This window comes from Kwoniella mangroviensis, chromosome 3 (assembly GCF_000507465.2).
Source record: "Kwoniella mangroviensis CBS 8507 chromosome 3, whole genome shotgun sequence".
NCBI classification, from domain to species: domain Eukaryota; kingdom Fungi; phylum Basidiomycota; class Tremellomycetes; order Tremellales; family Cryptococcaceae; genus Kwoniella; species Kwoniella mangrovensis.
The window spans coordinates 1,631,454-1,646,650 of record NC_088829.1 but is presented as its reverse complement, the minus strand read 5'-3'; the positions used below and the strand labels follow the sequence as shown (position 1 = coordinate 1,646,650).

General features: G+C 44.4%; 6 protein-coding genes across 6 annotated transcripts; 4 read left to right on the top strand and 2 right to left on the bottom strand.

Moving 5' to 3' along the window:
• Positions 1-8: 8 nt before the first annotated feature.
• Positions 9-3,959, top strand: I203_108432 (uncharacterized protein; the record flags this gene model as incomplete). Its single annotated transcript, XM_065518395.1, has 12 exons — positions 9-48; positions 111-158; positions 217-369; positions 566-1,348; positions 1,592-1,972; positions 2,063-2,228; positions 2,305-2,569; positions 2,726-2,915; positions 2,999-3,181; positions 3,267-3,561; positions 3,704-3,852; positions 3,934-3,959. 12 exons carry the CDS (start codon positions 9-11, stop codon positions 3,957-3,959), a joined length of 2,679 nt encoding a protein of 892 aa, XP_065372760.1.
• A 256-nt stretch (positions 3,960-4,215) lies between these two features.
• I203_108431 (uncharacterized protein) lies at positions 4,216-6,835 on the bottom strand (the record flags this gene model as incomplete). Its single annotated transcript, XM_019148602.1, has 8 exons — positions 4,216-4,995; positions 5,075-5,192; positions 5,264-5,664; positions 5,751-5,900; positions 5,970-6,110; positions 6,242-6,493; positions 6,562-6,727; positions 6,792-6,835. The coding sequence occupies 8 exons, from the start codon at positions 6,833-6,835 to the stop codon at positions 4,216-4,218; spliced, it is 2,052 nt and encodes a 683-aa protein (XP_019002185.1).
• Positions 6,836-7,257: 422 nt separating this feature from the next.
• I203_108430 (uncharacterized protein) lies at positions 7,258-9,547 on the top strand (the record flags this gene model as incomplete). Its single annotated transcript, XM_019148601.1, has 3 exons — positions 7,258-7,671; positions 7,736-8,295; positions 8,362-9,547. 3 exons carry the CDS (start codon positions 7,258-7,260, stop codon positions 9,545-9,547), a joined length of 2,160 nt encoding a protein of 719 aa, XP_019002184.1.
• Positions 9,548-9,880: 333 nt separating this feature from the next.
• On the top strand, positions 9,881-12,188 carry I203_108429 (uncharacterized protein; the record flags this gene model as incomplete). The annotated part of the gene is made up of 11 exons (XM_065518394.1): positions 9,881-9,906; positions 9,961-10,080; positions 10,136-10,211; positions 10,315-10,411; positions 10,483-10,514; positions 10,588-10,593; positions 10,665-10,671; positions 10,731-10,873; positions 10,976-11,176; positions 11,253-11,370; positions 11,695-12,188. The coding sequence occupies 11 exons, from the start codon at positions 9,881-9,883 to the stop codon at positions 12,186-12,188; spliced, it is 1,320 nt and encodes a 439-aa protein (XP_065372759.1).
• Positions 12,189-12,500: 312 nt separating this feature from the next.
• Positions 12,501-13,544, top strand: I203_108428 (uncharacterized protein; the record flags this gene model as incomplete). Its single annotated transcript, XM_019148599.1, has 3 exons — positions 12,501-12,694; positions 12,754-13,192; positions 13,254-13,544. 3 exons carry the CDS (start codon positions 12,501-12,503, stop codon positions 13,542-13,544), a joined length of 924 nt encoding a protein of 307 aa, XP_019002182.1.
• A 169-nt stretch (positions 13,545-13,713) lies between these two features.
• On the bottom strand, positions 13,714-14,955 carry I203_108427 (uncharacterized protein; the record flags this gene model as incomplete). The annotated part of the gene is made up of 6 exons (XM_019148598.1): positions 13,714-13,733; positions 13,791-13,812; positions 13,884-14,003; positions 14,069-14,162; positions 14,236-14,568; positions 14,720-14,955. 6 exons carry the CDS (start codon positions 14,953-14,955, stop codon positions 13,714-13,716), a joined length of 825 nt encoding a protein of 274 aa, XP_019002181.1.
• Positions 14,956-15,197: the final 242 nt, after the last annotated feature.

Sequence of the window (15,197 nt, the reverse complement as noted above, 5' to 3'; positions counted from 1 at the left end):
AGCCCAGAATGTCAAGACACAGATTTGTCAGGAATATGGATCTCGATGGTGAGCGGTCTGCTTTCTTCAGCACAGCGGAGCAAGAGCTGATGGCATCTTGATATGTTCAGACGAGATGAATGAGGAAGAGGAGGAAGGTTACTCTCAAGAAGAGCAAGGTAAGCTAATCACATCGCTTCGAAGTTTGATCAACAAGCTCACTCTCTATCTCAATAGCTCAAATGGCATCGGCTATGCCAGTCGCACGAAACGCTTTAAAAGATATCAAACCGCCAATATCGGATGATGCGATCGCCGATTCCTTATGGCATTATTGGTTCGACGTGGAGAAAGCTGTACATTGGTTGAGACAGGATCACGAGAAGAAAGGTGAGCTGAAGATTACCCTTCTGTCCTCTTGAATTACTCTTTCTCAATCCCACTTCGTTCTCCATCTTTTCATGTTTTCATCCTTCTGGGTTCGGTGGTACATCTCTAGCGGAAAGTATACCTCTTTCTACAAATGCCTATCTTTCATATATATATCAAGCAGTAGAAACATACGGCTGAGCTTCGTCCAAATCAGGCGAAGCTCCACATCCCTCACTTCGTCCTACACCTAAAGAACAACCTCGTCGTCGACCCAAAAATCTCTTCTCGTCAATACCCTCATCTTCCTCATCGAGTGATTCTCCACAACCGCCACTCACGGCCTTGCAGCGGTTATCCCTATCGAGAAAACAAGCTACTTCATCTTCACCTTCATCTTCACCCGCACCTACAGCAACAGCAGTCTCATCGAATGAAAATGGAGCTAAGCCGATGTCAAAACTTGCTTTACTCGCTCAAAAACGGAAAGAAGCTGCTGCTGCTGCTGCCGGTCAATCTGCCGAAAATCCACTTCGAACACCTACCAAATCTCCATCGTCGTCCACTCCAGCAAGTGGCACGCAAAGTCCGAACTCGGATACGGCGTCAAAACCATCATCGAAATTAGCCCAGAAGATGGCAGCAGCCCGAGCGGCAAGGGAGGAATCTGCCGCCAAAGCAGCACCGACGCCTTTGTCAGAAGATACGATGGCCATTGATGAGCCTAACTCCACTTCAACAGTACAAGATGATCTAGATATCTTCTCGGCATTTACTGTCCCCCAAAAACACAAATCGCATTCGTCATCTTCATCACCTTCAACATTCTTCTCTATCCTCACATCTACATCATCCGCCGATCAAAGTAAAACGGATACGGAAATCACCAATCTACATGTACCCCTCGCCACGGATATCTCAGCTTTAACTAAGAGATTCGAAGAGGCCTTTGCTGAAAGTCCAGATGAAGTTGTTCTTCGTAAGAGGCAGGGAAGAGCGGGTACGGCGGATCTAAATACGACAGTCAAGAAACAAGCGAAAGGGACGGGCTCTAAACCCACTTCAAAGTGATGGTAAAATGTAGAATCAAGAGATATACTTTTGGCTTGAGATGTACCATTAAATAATCATGTTCACCATTTCACCGTTTTTTTAATTCACATTCGTTGCTATGTTTTTCTATGTTTCTGCCTGTACTTCACTGACGTAACAACGACTGATGCTAACGAATAATTAAATCCAGCTGCTAAAGCTGCCAAAGCAGCCTCCGTCTCTCAGAAATCAGCTTCCTTACCAGGTAAACCACGTACTCAGACGGGCACAACGCCCAAATCAAAACTTCAGCCCAAGACTCAGCCGAACTCGCCTGTAAACAGTACGAGCAAAGCGGGGTCGTCGGGAACAAGTACCCCGACAAATAAGGGAAGTGGGAGCAAGAGTCCGTTGACTGTTGCCCAGCAGGATTTGGCAGGTTTGCATCTTGACCAAGAGGTTGATCTGGAAGTTGAGAAGGAAAAGTACAAGGAGAGTGCTGCGTTATCAATGAAGACTGAGGAATTGATAGCGAAAGTCAGGAAAGAGGAGGAAGAGTCTGGAAAGAAGAATATCAGTATGATCGTTGTTGGTGAGTCCTGTCGGCGCCGTCATTTCGCATGGACTGTCACTCTGTGAGAATCGACGTTGACGAGATGATTTTTTTGCGGTTGATTCATAGGCCACGTCGATGCTGGTAAATCCACTTTGATGGGTAGACTATTATATGATATAGGCGAATTAAGTGAGAAGGAGAAAACAGCCAATGAAAGAGGAAGTAAGAAAATTGGGAAAGGTAGTTTTGCATTTGCTTGGGGTCTAGATGCATTGGGTGATGAGCGTGATCGGTAAGTCGAACATTGCATTTATTTCTATGATCGAACAGGAAAATGATGTTGATGTTGATTTTCTTTTTTAATGTAGAGGAGTTACGATCGATATAGCTACCACACACTTCACAACGCCTCATAGAAATTATACATTACTTGATGCACCTGGACATCGGGATTTTATACCTGCCATGATCTCTGGTGCGGCCCAAGCGGACGTAGCGTTAATGGTTGTTGATGGATCTCCGGGAGAGTTCGAAGCTGGTTTTGAACGTGGTGGACAAACTAGGGAACATGCTTGGTTAGTCAGGAGTTTGGGAGTTAAGGAGATTATCGTTGGGATCAATAAGATGGATCTTGTGGGTGTTCCTCTTGTTTTTTTTTTTTTTTTGTTTCTTCCTCTTCCCATGATCAGTATTCCTGCGGAAACATCTAGGGAGATTATTTGTCTTCCTATCTCAAGTTGTTATACAATTTTGAATTGACTGATAGCTTAAATCTTGTTTTACCCACAGGTTTCATGGTCTCAGGATCGATACGAAGAGATCGTCGAAGCTCTAAAACCATTCTTGCTTTCGGCCGGATTCGCCTCTGCCAAAACTACATTTATGCCTCTGGCCGCTATGGAAGGTATAAACATCTTGGAGAATGATGTTGAAGAATTGAAAGAATGGTATGATGGACCTACGTTGATAAATGCTTTAGGTGGGTCAAGCGAAGCGAGCAGATTAACGGATTGCAGGCAGAAGAGGTGATAGCTGACTTTGTCTTGTGACGTTGCGTGATAGACAAAGTCGAAGTTCCCTCTCGACCTTATGAAAGTCCATTACGAATACCCGTATCGAACGTGTTCAAAGGTCAGACTGCGGTTGCGTCGGGTGTAGCAGTATCAGGTAGACTGTGTAGTGGGGTGGTCCAAGTCGGTGATAGGCTGAGAGCAATACCTGGAGATGAGGTAGCTACGGTCAGGAGTGAGTAATTCAGCCTAATCCATCATCTCCGCACTAGCGACAGAGAAAAGGAGGACTACACTGATGTGATTTTGGTCTGTTGTAGCAATCGAAGTAGACGAAGATTCAGCTCCGTACGCCGTGTCAGGTCAAAATGTAACCCTTTATCTATCTGGTATAGATTCCATCAACTTATCGATCGGTACGATCCTGTGTCCGACGAGTCTACCTGTTCCATTGGTATCTAAATTTACGACTCAGATCTTGGTATTTGACTTGCAATCACCGATCATCATTGGAACTTCGGTTGAACTGTTCCATCATTCGGTCAATCTCCCTGCTACGATTAGTAGGTTGATTAACGTTTTAGAGAAAGGGCAAGTGACCAAGAAGAATCCTAGGTGAGTGATCGGTCATTTATCGTATGAAACACATTTTTATATCTACTTCGGTCCTCGGATGATCCAGGCTCTTTTATTTGTTTATTGATTGAAAAATGGGCATTGAATATTAATTAATCATATGTTCTTTGGGTTTTCGCAGAGTGTTACAAAAAGGAATGACAGCAACGATTGAAATCACCCTCCGATCGACATCCAATAACAACGCTAGGATACCTATCGAAACTTCTCAGCAGAATAAGGAGATGGGTAGGGTATTGATCAGAAGAAATGGTGAGACTATAGCTGCTGGTGAGTATTACTTATATCTTTGTTCGTCCGTTCGCTGAATCATTCTCGATGGGATACTGAACTTGGGTTGTTTGTCGATAGGTGTCGTAACTGAATTATTAGGGTAGATGAGATACAAATGGCGTATAATAATAAAAGATCAGATATGACCTAACTTGATGGATAAATGCATTCATCATCATGATTTGCTCCTCTAATCTATTTCCTTTTGACTCAATAATGTTCATATGAATCGCGAAGATGCAGTCCTTTCTTCGAGATGAGATATACAATAGAAACATTATGACCGAACAAACACCAAAAAGTCCATACTATTGGCCTACTAACCTAAACACAAATCAGTGTATATGATTCATACCCCGATCATCTCCATACCCCTTTAGCTTTCTTGGCAGCCATCGGACCTATCCCACCAACTTTATTCAAATCGACTTTCCTAGCTGGAGCAGTACTGCCGGTTGAACTTCTCAGTGCTCCCGCTCCTCCCCCTATCGGTCCAGAGGACCTGTTGAATGCGGACGATATTCCTTTACTCGTCGATGTGGACGAAGTAGAAGTTGAACTTCCAGAACTTGATCTAGCTTGATTTCCTCCCGAAGTAATTTTCGGTGGATTACCCAATCCAAAGCTCCGTCCTTGTCCGACTCCTTGGGAAGAGGTAGACCGTTCTTTCCCTTTCCTAGAAGGTGACATAGTCCTTCCAATCTGACTAGACGAACCAACAAGATTGGTCTTTCGTCCTCTTTCTACTCCCAATACACTCGATCCTATATCGTCAGCGGCAGAAGAAGAAGCTTGTTTCTTCCTCACAGCTTTCTCAAGTACTAATCTCGATAAAGGCGTTTTTGTTTTTAGGGATTTACGTCGGTTGGTCACTGTATGATAATTCTTGGGTTTCGGTGTGCGGATTTTACCGTGAACAAGTGGTGAGAGGGGTGAAGGTGAAGATGGGATGTGGGCATGATAGGTAGATGGGCCAGGTGAAGAAGGTATAGAATCTATTTGAACATCTCCTTCTCCTTCCTCTTCTCCATCTTCAGACAGATGATCTAATTGGGTGATAATAGACTGAGGTGGAATCATGGATAACAAAGATTCCATTTCAGATCGTTTCCTCTCTTCGATGAAATTTTGCTTCTCAATCTGAAAACATTTCACCATTGATATGTCCGTCAGCTGCTATTACTTTTCATAACAAAACCAGTGAAACAGCTGAACTCACCTCTAATTGCTTTCTCTCCTTTTCTAAGCTCTCTTTGCTATCCCGCATAGCTCTACGTTCAATCTCCATCAGATCCAATTGTTTCGCTAATATACCCTCCATATCGCCTTTTGCAGTACTATCCATACCATGTCTTATTAGCTTATCATCTCACGTTAAGGATTACTAATATGATGTGCCGATACTCACGCAGCTTCAAGTTCTTTCCTCGCCATCTCATCTACAACCCTCCTAGACTCCTCTTCCTGCCTCTTGGCACAGACCAATTCCACTTCCAGATCTTTAATCCTATCTTCCAAATTCCCCTTGATCCTCTCTCTTTCCCTCTCTATCCTCTTCTGTTCCTCCACTTCTTCAGGAGTAGGGGCATACATCCCATCAACCATTACGGGAGGAGGGGGAGGAGCGTTATCCAGTAGCTTGGTATGTATCTCCGAGATGAGCGATTGTAGTCGTGTGTTAGCAATGGAGGGGTGTGAGGTAGAAGAGGAAGATTGGAAAGTGAATGTCGAGGTTTGAACCAAATGAGATTGACGCAATTGGAAAGTGTTGAGGGTGAAAAATTGAGATTGCATCAGTCTCGCTGGGGGCTGAGGTTGATGACTTGCATTAGTAGACATATCCGTAGATCTCGAAGAAAATGGAAGAAGCAGTATGAAGAGGAAGTTGGACTCACCTCTTTACCTTGTGATGCGGCCAATGCTTCCCTCAGAGCATTTCCGGTAGATACTACAACTGTCCTGAATGCTTCTGTCTCTTCTTGTAGACTCTCTCTTATGTCTGTTAGATCTTTCAGTGTTTGCTCGAGTAAAGGAGAAACGGTGGACTGCTCATCGCAACCAATGAGATATAAGCTAGTGTTAACCAAGACACAATTGAAGGAAACTCGTCTTACAGCTACAGGTTGAATCCTACCGGCCGGTATAGGATTGAGTAAGACCAAACCGGACGATTTCTGCTGTGATTGTGAATCGCTCTGCTTGGACAGCTGCGAAAGGGCTTTGTCTAACTTCATTTGCACTTTCTTGGAATCGTGCTGGAACAAATGAATTTCGGATCAGTCTTCTTGAGTATGAGTGGTAAAGAAGAAGAACAAGGCAAAGGCAGGCATTATGAAGATGACTTGTAGAATCATATGGAGAACACCTTAAATGAGAGATAACACACCTGAGCAGCTACCCTGACACCTTCCAAAGCCTTCCTACCCCTCTGTACTTCCTCTCTCAGCTCTTTCGTCTTAGCTTCTTCGAGAGTCAACCTCTTCTCCACCTCTGCACAACGTACTTTCCAACCGTTAGTCTCCTGCTGTAATTTGACATTTGTCGATTTCAGGTTATTGTTGGATTTTTGAATCCTTTCGTATTCGTATTGTAATGTTCGATGACGTGTTGCCATAGCCTCGAGATTATTTACGTTGGACTAAAACCCCAAAAGTCAACGAATTCAGTAATGACCTTCTTATGAGCCATGTATGACCGGTAACTTACCACGCTCGATCCTAGTAACTCGAATAACACCGATACCACCTCATTATGATCTTTCGCACTTAACGCTGATAGATCCAAGGGTCGTTTAGTCCATCCATGATTGATCAATTGAGAGTTTATAGTTGATAATTCGGCTGAGAAGACGGTTGACGTGGTGGTATCGGGACTGGGCAAAGAGACAATGGATACGTGAGCTGTAGATCCTTTTGAGATATAACGAACGGACGCACTCTTGCTGAGTTGCAGCTGGATCTCCCATCTTGTCGAGAGCCATTGGATCCTTCTTACTTTTTGCCTGGAAGAGGGATACGGGCTGCGAGTGTAGTAGCTGCTTGAGATGATGCTATCGTTGTCATTGATTGTTGTTGTTTGTTCAACTAGATCTAGAAAACACTCGCGTTGCTCTGTGATTTGTTTTGATGACACGTGGGAGAGTAGATTACCCGATTCGGTAATGATTGCCAAGGGGGAGTGATCGGTGGCGATCTCCGAAGGTGGGTTGATATCTCGCAGTGCAGTGTCAGTGTGATGATGGATGATGTGGTGATGCATGTCTGTATTTCCACGTCGAATGTATGTCATATATTGTGATAAACTGCTTCTTCCCAATACAATCTTATGATCATCTAAGGTTTTCGGTATCTTGGTACCACCCGCCATTCATCTCTCTATCTCTCCAGAGGCCTTCTCGCGAATATGCAGACGGAACCTCATCACACCAACGGAGGAGCATCACCTCTACCTCCCCCTTCGCCAACCCTGACAACTTCCTTCCGACATCAACCAGGACCCAACACAGCGGACCCACCCTCTTCCTCTTCAATAAGACATCGTACACCGTACACCCATCCTGACAACAATGACGACGCTGCACCAAGTGGAGCTGTGAGGATAAGTATACAAACTCCTTTTGGTGATTTGGGTGGAACTCGATCGAGAAGAAAGGAAGGGTGGCCATTATCCCTTACCAAGACTATATCGTCCATCAAAGATGATTTGATACATGGAAGACTTGAAGGTGCTGGTACATGGGAGAAGGATGGTATGAGAGTGGTCTATCATGGTAGAATCGTTAGGGATAATGAGACCTTGCAAGATATCATTGGCAAGGTCAGTACAGACAAGCCTCGTTCCGCTAGTATGTCTAATACTGAATTTGTGATGATTTCAACAGATCGACCCAGAACACGTTTATGTATTACATCTAGTAGCTAGACGAATACCCGTCACACCCCTCCCTACATCTGGTATTATGCATCAAAACCTATCCGAATTCCCTTTACCTCCTCAGCAGACTATCAATCATGTCAATTCTGCAATCCCCTCAACACCATTTTTGTCTCCCTCGTTACCCTCAGCCACCAATACCAACTCTTTAGCTCTGGGAGATACGATACATTACCTCTTATTCACCTCACGACATCACCTGTTCAACCTTTTAGGCATATCGCCGTTGAAATGGGATGAGACGATTCCTCGTCCTACCATGACCCAAGAAAAAGCAAGGGAAGCTATCATATGCGTAGTAAGGGTCTTCGCGGCCTCGAGAGAAAGTAGAGAAGAAGGATGGGAAAATTGGCAGATTGCCTTTGAGGGTGATACGGGGGACGATATGAAGAATATATGGGAACAACGAAAGAGGGTGGGGGTGGAAAGAGACATTAGAGCTTTGTGGGCCACAGCAACTGGTAGAACAATGAGTGAGGGTGGAGACAAGGTACAAGTTGAGGTTGAGTGAGTACGAATCTCAAATCGTTAAGCATACTTTGGCTGATCTCCAGCGATTGTCGTGTGATGCAGCGGGACGATATATACCTTGCAATTACCGGCATTGTCCCAACTCACCGGTTCTCAGCTTGTTCACCTTTTGACTTATCTCCGAATCACGACGCTATTACCACTCATTGAACCGATATATGACCAATCTCTTCTACCTCCTCCGACACCTACTCAACCTCAAATCCAACATACTCCTACATTACCTGGTCGAACCCAAGGTTCAGGTCAAGGTCAACATCCGAATAGACGAGTGATTTATCGACGAACATTCAATATTCGGATCCCATTTATACCCCTTTCCGTCCTTCCTCACCTATTCTGGTCAGCATTGAAGATGACAGCGATGGTATGGATGATGACGAGGGGAATGAAATGGAACGACAATCGATTTTGGGTTATTGTGGGCTTAGCGAGCGGTTGGTGGATTATAGATGCTTTGAGTAATATTGGAAGAGTAACGAGGGAAATCAGAGCTAGGAATAGGGAACGACAAGCTCAAGCTGGAAACGAAAACCAAAATCAACAGGAACAAGATCAAGCTCAACCTCAAGCTCAAGCTCAGGGACAAAATGCAACCGGTCCTGCGATAAATGTTCCAGGTCACGGTCAGAATCCCCCTGCCAACGTCAATATCAATGTTAATGGTGCAAATCGACAACCCAATCTAGCTAGGATCAGTAGATCGACCGTTACATCTTGGATAGCTCGATTCCACTTATCCACAGATTCCAGACAACTTCGCTTACCACCTTCGAACCTAAATGGTGATGGACAGAATCCGTTATTACCTGAACCTCGATCTAGACCATCGAGAATCCAGACTCAGTTGATCTTACCTATTTTATTATGGTTCATCACGCTTGTACCTGAGTGGGAGAGCTTGAGGGGTAGAGCCATAAGGAGGAGAGAAAGAGGTATGAGGGTTGTGGTTGGCGAGAACCAGCGTCAAGCTCAAGCTCAGGCTGCTCAACAAGACCAGCCAGAGGGTGAGGGTGTAGATGAAGAAGAAAGAAGAAGACGGGATATACTTGCCAACCTCCCCACTGGACTTAGTATCCCAGCTAGGAAATATTATTTGAGGGTGTTGGAGCGAGGGGAAGGGATCGATTGGGAGGAAGAGAGAGAGGCTCAAAGGGCTTTAGGTGTGGGTGAAGAGGATGGGAATGGGGATGGGGACGATGAAGGGATGAGAATGAGGATGTTATGATTGTATTGTATTGTGTGACTGTGATTGGACAATTTGTTCGTTGGATGAGTCCTGTGTATATCTGATCCGTGTGTCTGTATGTTGTGGGCTGTACATTGTACTCTTGACTTGTGTATAGACAGGCATATGTCATGTCATGTCATGTTAGCTTACTGCAGTATAGTATGACCTTCGGGCATTGGCCTGTCTCACTCGCACAGCTATCGGCCATGACACGCGTTTCGAATTGCGTTGTTTCATGGCATCTCAAATGTCTTTGCACTGTATTTCTTCCTTGACCTTGATCGGGGGAAATCTGGTAGCAAAGTAACGACTGTCTGTCTCGACATCATCATGGCTCGTGATTGGGGGAGAGCATGGTATGTCCATCTCATTCCTATGATTGGTACGTGCTGACGATTGTCCGCCCGCAGGGTCATCGGTACTTCCCTCTTGATCTCCTTCATCTCATTCTCCTCGCAGATATTCGTGGTCTGGCCATGGTACGGTAGAGTCATCAGTGTGGACTTGCTCAAACTGCTCGTACCATTCAAGTCAGTTCTACCAAGCACTCTTGATACCGGGTGATCGCTGATTGACAAGTGGTAGTTTCTGCGTGTTCATGGTATTTTGGAATTATCGATTATGCGTTATTACCCCTCCTGGCGGTGTACCTCATGGATGGGTGAGTCCCCATCAGTCCAAATGCAACTGCACAATCCGACACTAAGAATTATCTTATCTTAAACGTATTCGTAATCATGTGCTGATTGTACGAAATGAGCTAGAGACCAAACCTAAGTTCGATGGAGGGGCAGGAAGTGAAAAAGGGGAATCACGCTCCGAGATATTGTAAGACTTGTGAGCACTACAAACCGCCAAGGGGTGAGTGGATGACTTATTGGACGTGTTATTTTCAAAAACGGTATAGCTGATGATGCTAATTCACATTGCAGCTCATCATTGTAGGCAATGCAAGACTTGTATCGTGAGTCATCTTCCGAGCAAAATCTTCGAAACGAATTCAATGCTGATATATCCTTGTTCGCTATTGTACATAGCTCAAGGTATGTTCATGGAAATCGCAGGAGTTACACAACTGATATACGATTACCTGTTTCCGTGTTTATGCTTATAGCTTGATCGTAAGTGCATCCTAATCTCCTACAGTGAATACTATCAAGCTGATCTTTGACTATAACAGACCATTGCCCCTGGATAGCAAACTGTGTTGGATTCTTCAACCAAGGGCATTTCATCCGGTTCCTCCTCTGGGTAGACATAGCGACGTCGTACCATCTCATCATGATGGTCAAGAGGGTATTCTTCATGTCATATAGCTATCATGTGAGGAAACCATACTACTCAACCTTTAACGCATAACTCAGAAGTCACATTCAGTCGTAGGGATAGTTTGCTAATACTTACTTCTTTCATTGCACTCCACAGGAAGAACCCACTCTCTCCGATATTCTATTCCTCGTATTCAACTTTGCATCCTGTGCTCCTGTGTGGCTTTGCGTAGGGATGTTCTCAATGTACCATCTCTACCTAGCTTGCGGGAATAGTACGACCATCGAAGGTTGGGAGAAAGATAAAGTAGCAACATTGGTGAGGAGAGGCAAGATCAAGGAGATAAAATATCCTTATGTGAGCATATACATCTCTCAGCTATCATCATGTCTTCTCAAGGCGATACAATACCAAAGCTGATTGTTGTACGCAGAGCATTGGCCTGGTGAAAAACGTCAAATCGGTCTTAGGCCCCAATCCCCTCTTGTGGCTATGGCCTCAACCCATGCGTGGCGATGGATTGTCCTTCCTCGTCAATCCTGATGCAGGTGGTGAGTCGGCTAGTGAACAGTGGGCGGATATCGTTGCTCCGCGAAGGGATTTGAGTGGGCCAGCTCTCGTTCCGATGGGGTATGGTAGTGGGGATGCAGTGATCAGGGGCAGTGGGAGTGGTAGTATTGGTCGTGCGGGGAGTGGAAATGGGGAAGAGAGGGTGAGATTGAGTAGAGGAAGAAGCGATGATGATATGGTCTAGCAGCAATGTGAGTTTGATCTCTGAATCGCGAAAGATCTGAGATTGACTTTGGTCATAATTCATATTTTTAGGTTTGATCATCTGCGTACGACAAGCTGACTTATTCAATGATGTCACATAGATCCAAATGTACAATATTCATGGCCACCACAAGATCCTACTCGACTACCGAACCCTCGTCCTATACCTAACGGTACATCACCTTTCATATATGGTAATGAGGGGTTCAATCCGAATCTGAGACCATCAAATAGTCAAATCAGATCTAGATCTGGCTATTCACGTACTCCTCCTAATCGTAATCACGGAGAAGAAGGATATTCATCCACAGAAGAGAGGGAATACGGATCGATATCGTCCGGATCAAATTCTCGTTCCAGCTCACCTGAGATTTACTTGTCGGATTATGATGATCATAATGAGGGACCGTTACCTTCCGGTAAGAGATTACCGAGGGTGAGACGGGGTAGTGAAGGATGGGAAGTTAGACCTGGACCTGTTGGACCTGTGGGATCATGGGCTGATCTGGAGTATGGAGGTCATACAGTGTCGAGAGAACAGAGAAGACCGTGGGAAGATGAGGGGAGATATAATTATTATGTACCGGGTGAATAGGGTGTGTACTGTATATCATGCATGGTCTGTACATTGGAATTGAAGTTGACTGTTTGTGTGTATGTGTTTGTGTTTGTGTGATGATGGTGTGATAAGATATCCTTTGTGTCCCTCGATTAGATCCGATCTATAGTGCAATTCCGAACTGAACGGATCATCAATCAAAGCTCTAAGCTGCTTTAGTGTGGTATATAGTATATAGTATATGCATCCATGTAAGGAATATATATGTAAGGGGTCTATACAGTTCACCCCTATGAGATGTGTGATCTCTACTTACAAAGCTAGTCAAACCCAACAATGAGCATCAAGATGCGTACCAGACCTCCCTCACAACACAGACGACCGAGTCAAGAAGCCATGAATCTCCGTAAACTATCTACCATATCTGAAGATACCTTGACGCCTATCAATGAGCCATTCCAATTCGATACTGCAGATGTGATGCTAGTATCGTCAGATGGATTGGGATTCAGAGTACATACAAGTAAATTGGGTAGATGTAGGTGAGTCAGTCCTTTTTCGAGCAACCGAAACTTTGTTCTGTGGTAGTCATGTTTGATAGCAGTAGAATATTTCGTACGGCCCTCCCACAGCCTAGTCCTTCTCTACCTACACCACCTTCCTCACCCACCTCCAAACTCGACCTACCTGAAATTCACTTCGTTGATCCTCAATTGGAAAACGGCATAACCCTCTCCTTATTTCTTCATCTGACTTACTCATTACCACTGCCCGTACCTACCCTACCGGTTTATTTCAAGGCTTACGAGACCCTAGTGGATTTCCTGGTCAAGTGGGAATGTGCATTCCTCTATCCAATCTTAGGTAGTGCAGTGAAAGGTTGGGTAGAAGATGGTTTGATATCTTCTTCGAAAGGGTTAAAAATCGGGGATATACTGGGAAATGATAGGTTGATGATTGAATCAATTAAGAGGGGTGGGGAATATACGTGGACTGGGAAGGTTATTGAGGATCCGAATAAGAAGAAGGACAAGGTCAGAGTGAGTGGTGAGGTGTTTTATGTGGTCATGAAGATGATTATGCTGACGAGAAACGATGAAGTCAGCTCCAGATGACGAGACGGGACAATCCAGCTCCAATCATAATTCAAAACCCATCTGCTCGTCGTCTAAGGCGGATCGGACTAGATTTGATATAATGCGCGATGGTCTTCCGGGCGAAGCGAGTTTGGATCTCACGGCTGTACCATACGAGTATTTCGTTTCTTTGTCCGATGATGTCAAATTTTCCCTTCTCAGAGCAAGTCGAGTGGGTAGAAAGGATAGACAAGACGTGGATTGGGAGAAAGTTGCAGTGGAATTTCAACGTGCACTGGGGGAGCTACGTGAGTGATAACAGGTATATGACTGACGCTGATGGGATTTCAGGCCAAGCCAAGTGATACCGTATCATTCGCATAACGGATGTTTCTCTGGAGTTGATGTAGCATCAGTCCTCCGTTATATGATAGTCTATAGTTACATCTCGATTATGTAGTACATGTATGTATGTGTATGTATCTCTAATCATCTCCGAAATCACCTAAAAGCAGATTATCAGTACATCTCTTCTTGTCCATCCAGGAAACTGATTACTCACCTTCATCCATATCCTTGGGTACCTAAGAACATAAAATGAGGTCAGTGTCACTCGTTTACAAGATTGTTACTCTTGTTAAAGTAAGAGACCCACCTTCGGCTCCTCGTCCTCTCCATACTGCATCATATTATCTATATGGCTCAACACTGTATTCACCGAATCTTCAGAAGTGACATCGAGAGGTAAGAACGAGACGATATTCTGATCTTCTATCTGTAGGTGCGACGTGTTTTAGTCAGTATAATCGGATACTGTGAGACGGTTAGAAGATAGCTTACTAATCCCACTACGGCTCTATTGAGATCGTTGAATTTTGGATTTGTGCTTGAGCCGGGATCGTCAAGCAATAAGGACGGGTCTGGGTCAAGATACCTTGGAGCGTGATAGGAGATAAGCTTTGGCTTAATTATCAGATGTGTATATGACGTGAAACTACCACACTCACCTCCCTACCTCCCTCTTCGTCCTACCTTTCTTATCCTTGACAAGATCCATCTTACTCATCAAACACACCATGCTTATCCCCAAAGCCAACATACACGACATGGCACTCATCACCCCTGCGAAGAACTTGCATTTATCCTGCATAAACTGCGAATCTATCAGGTATACCGCTGACGTCCTGAAATTCAAATTGGTCTGAAGGTATCCAGCGAGTTTAGGTAAGAGCGGTATATGAGTGTAGAGTTCTATCTGGCCTGGGCAGTCTATTATTAGGTAATCGTCTTCGTAGGAACCGAGCTCGTCTTCTAGCCAGTCTAGGTTATTTAGGAGGTATCTAAGATATCATAATTGGCGTAAGCATCTATATTTTTTGAGTGATCATTCTTGACATCTTTCCGCCCCATGTTCTGTGTTCTCCCATAGATAGATGAATTGCCTAATCCCGATTATCCATTATATCCCCACTTAAGAAAACTCATACCCACTCAAAACAATATATCAGCCCTCCATTAGGTCCAAATTCCAACTCCTCCATTACATCCTCCAGATTAATCAAATCTCTAATATCTATCGTAGGCTCATACTCAAACTTGTCTGCTGCAGGATCCAAATTGACCAGATGGACTTGCCGACCAACAGTCTGAGCGTGGGTGATGAGCGATGCGCAGAATGTCGATTTGCCGGCTCCTGCTGGTCCGGTCACTAGGACTGCGTATCGCATCGTGTTGTGGGAATGATCTCGATGATATAAGTGGGTATGAACGAGGTGGACGGTTGAATTGAATATATTTGTTTTGAAGAATTCATATTCATGTTCAAAGTCACCGTATTCAAGGAGATGATGCGCGGAGAGTGACCCTTAACTCCGTGATCAATGATATTGTGTTGAGTGGCAAAAGTGTATACAGTACGATTCAACCGATAATCCCTTCTTTCCTTTTCCTCTTTTCCTCTTTTCCTCTT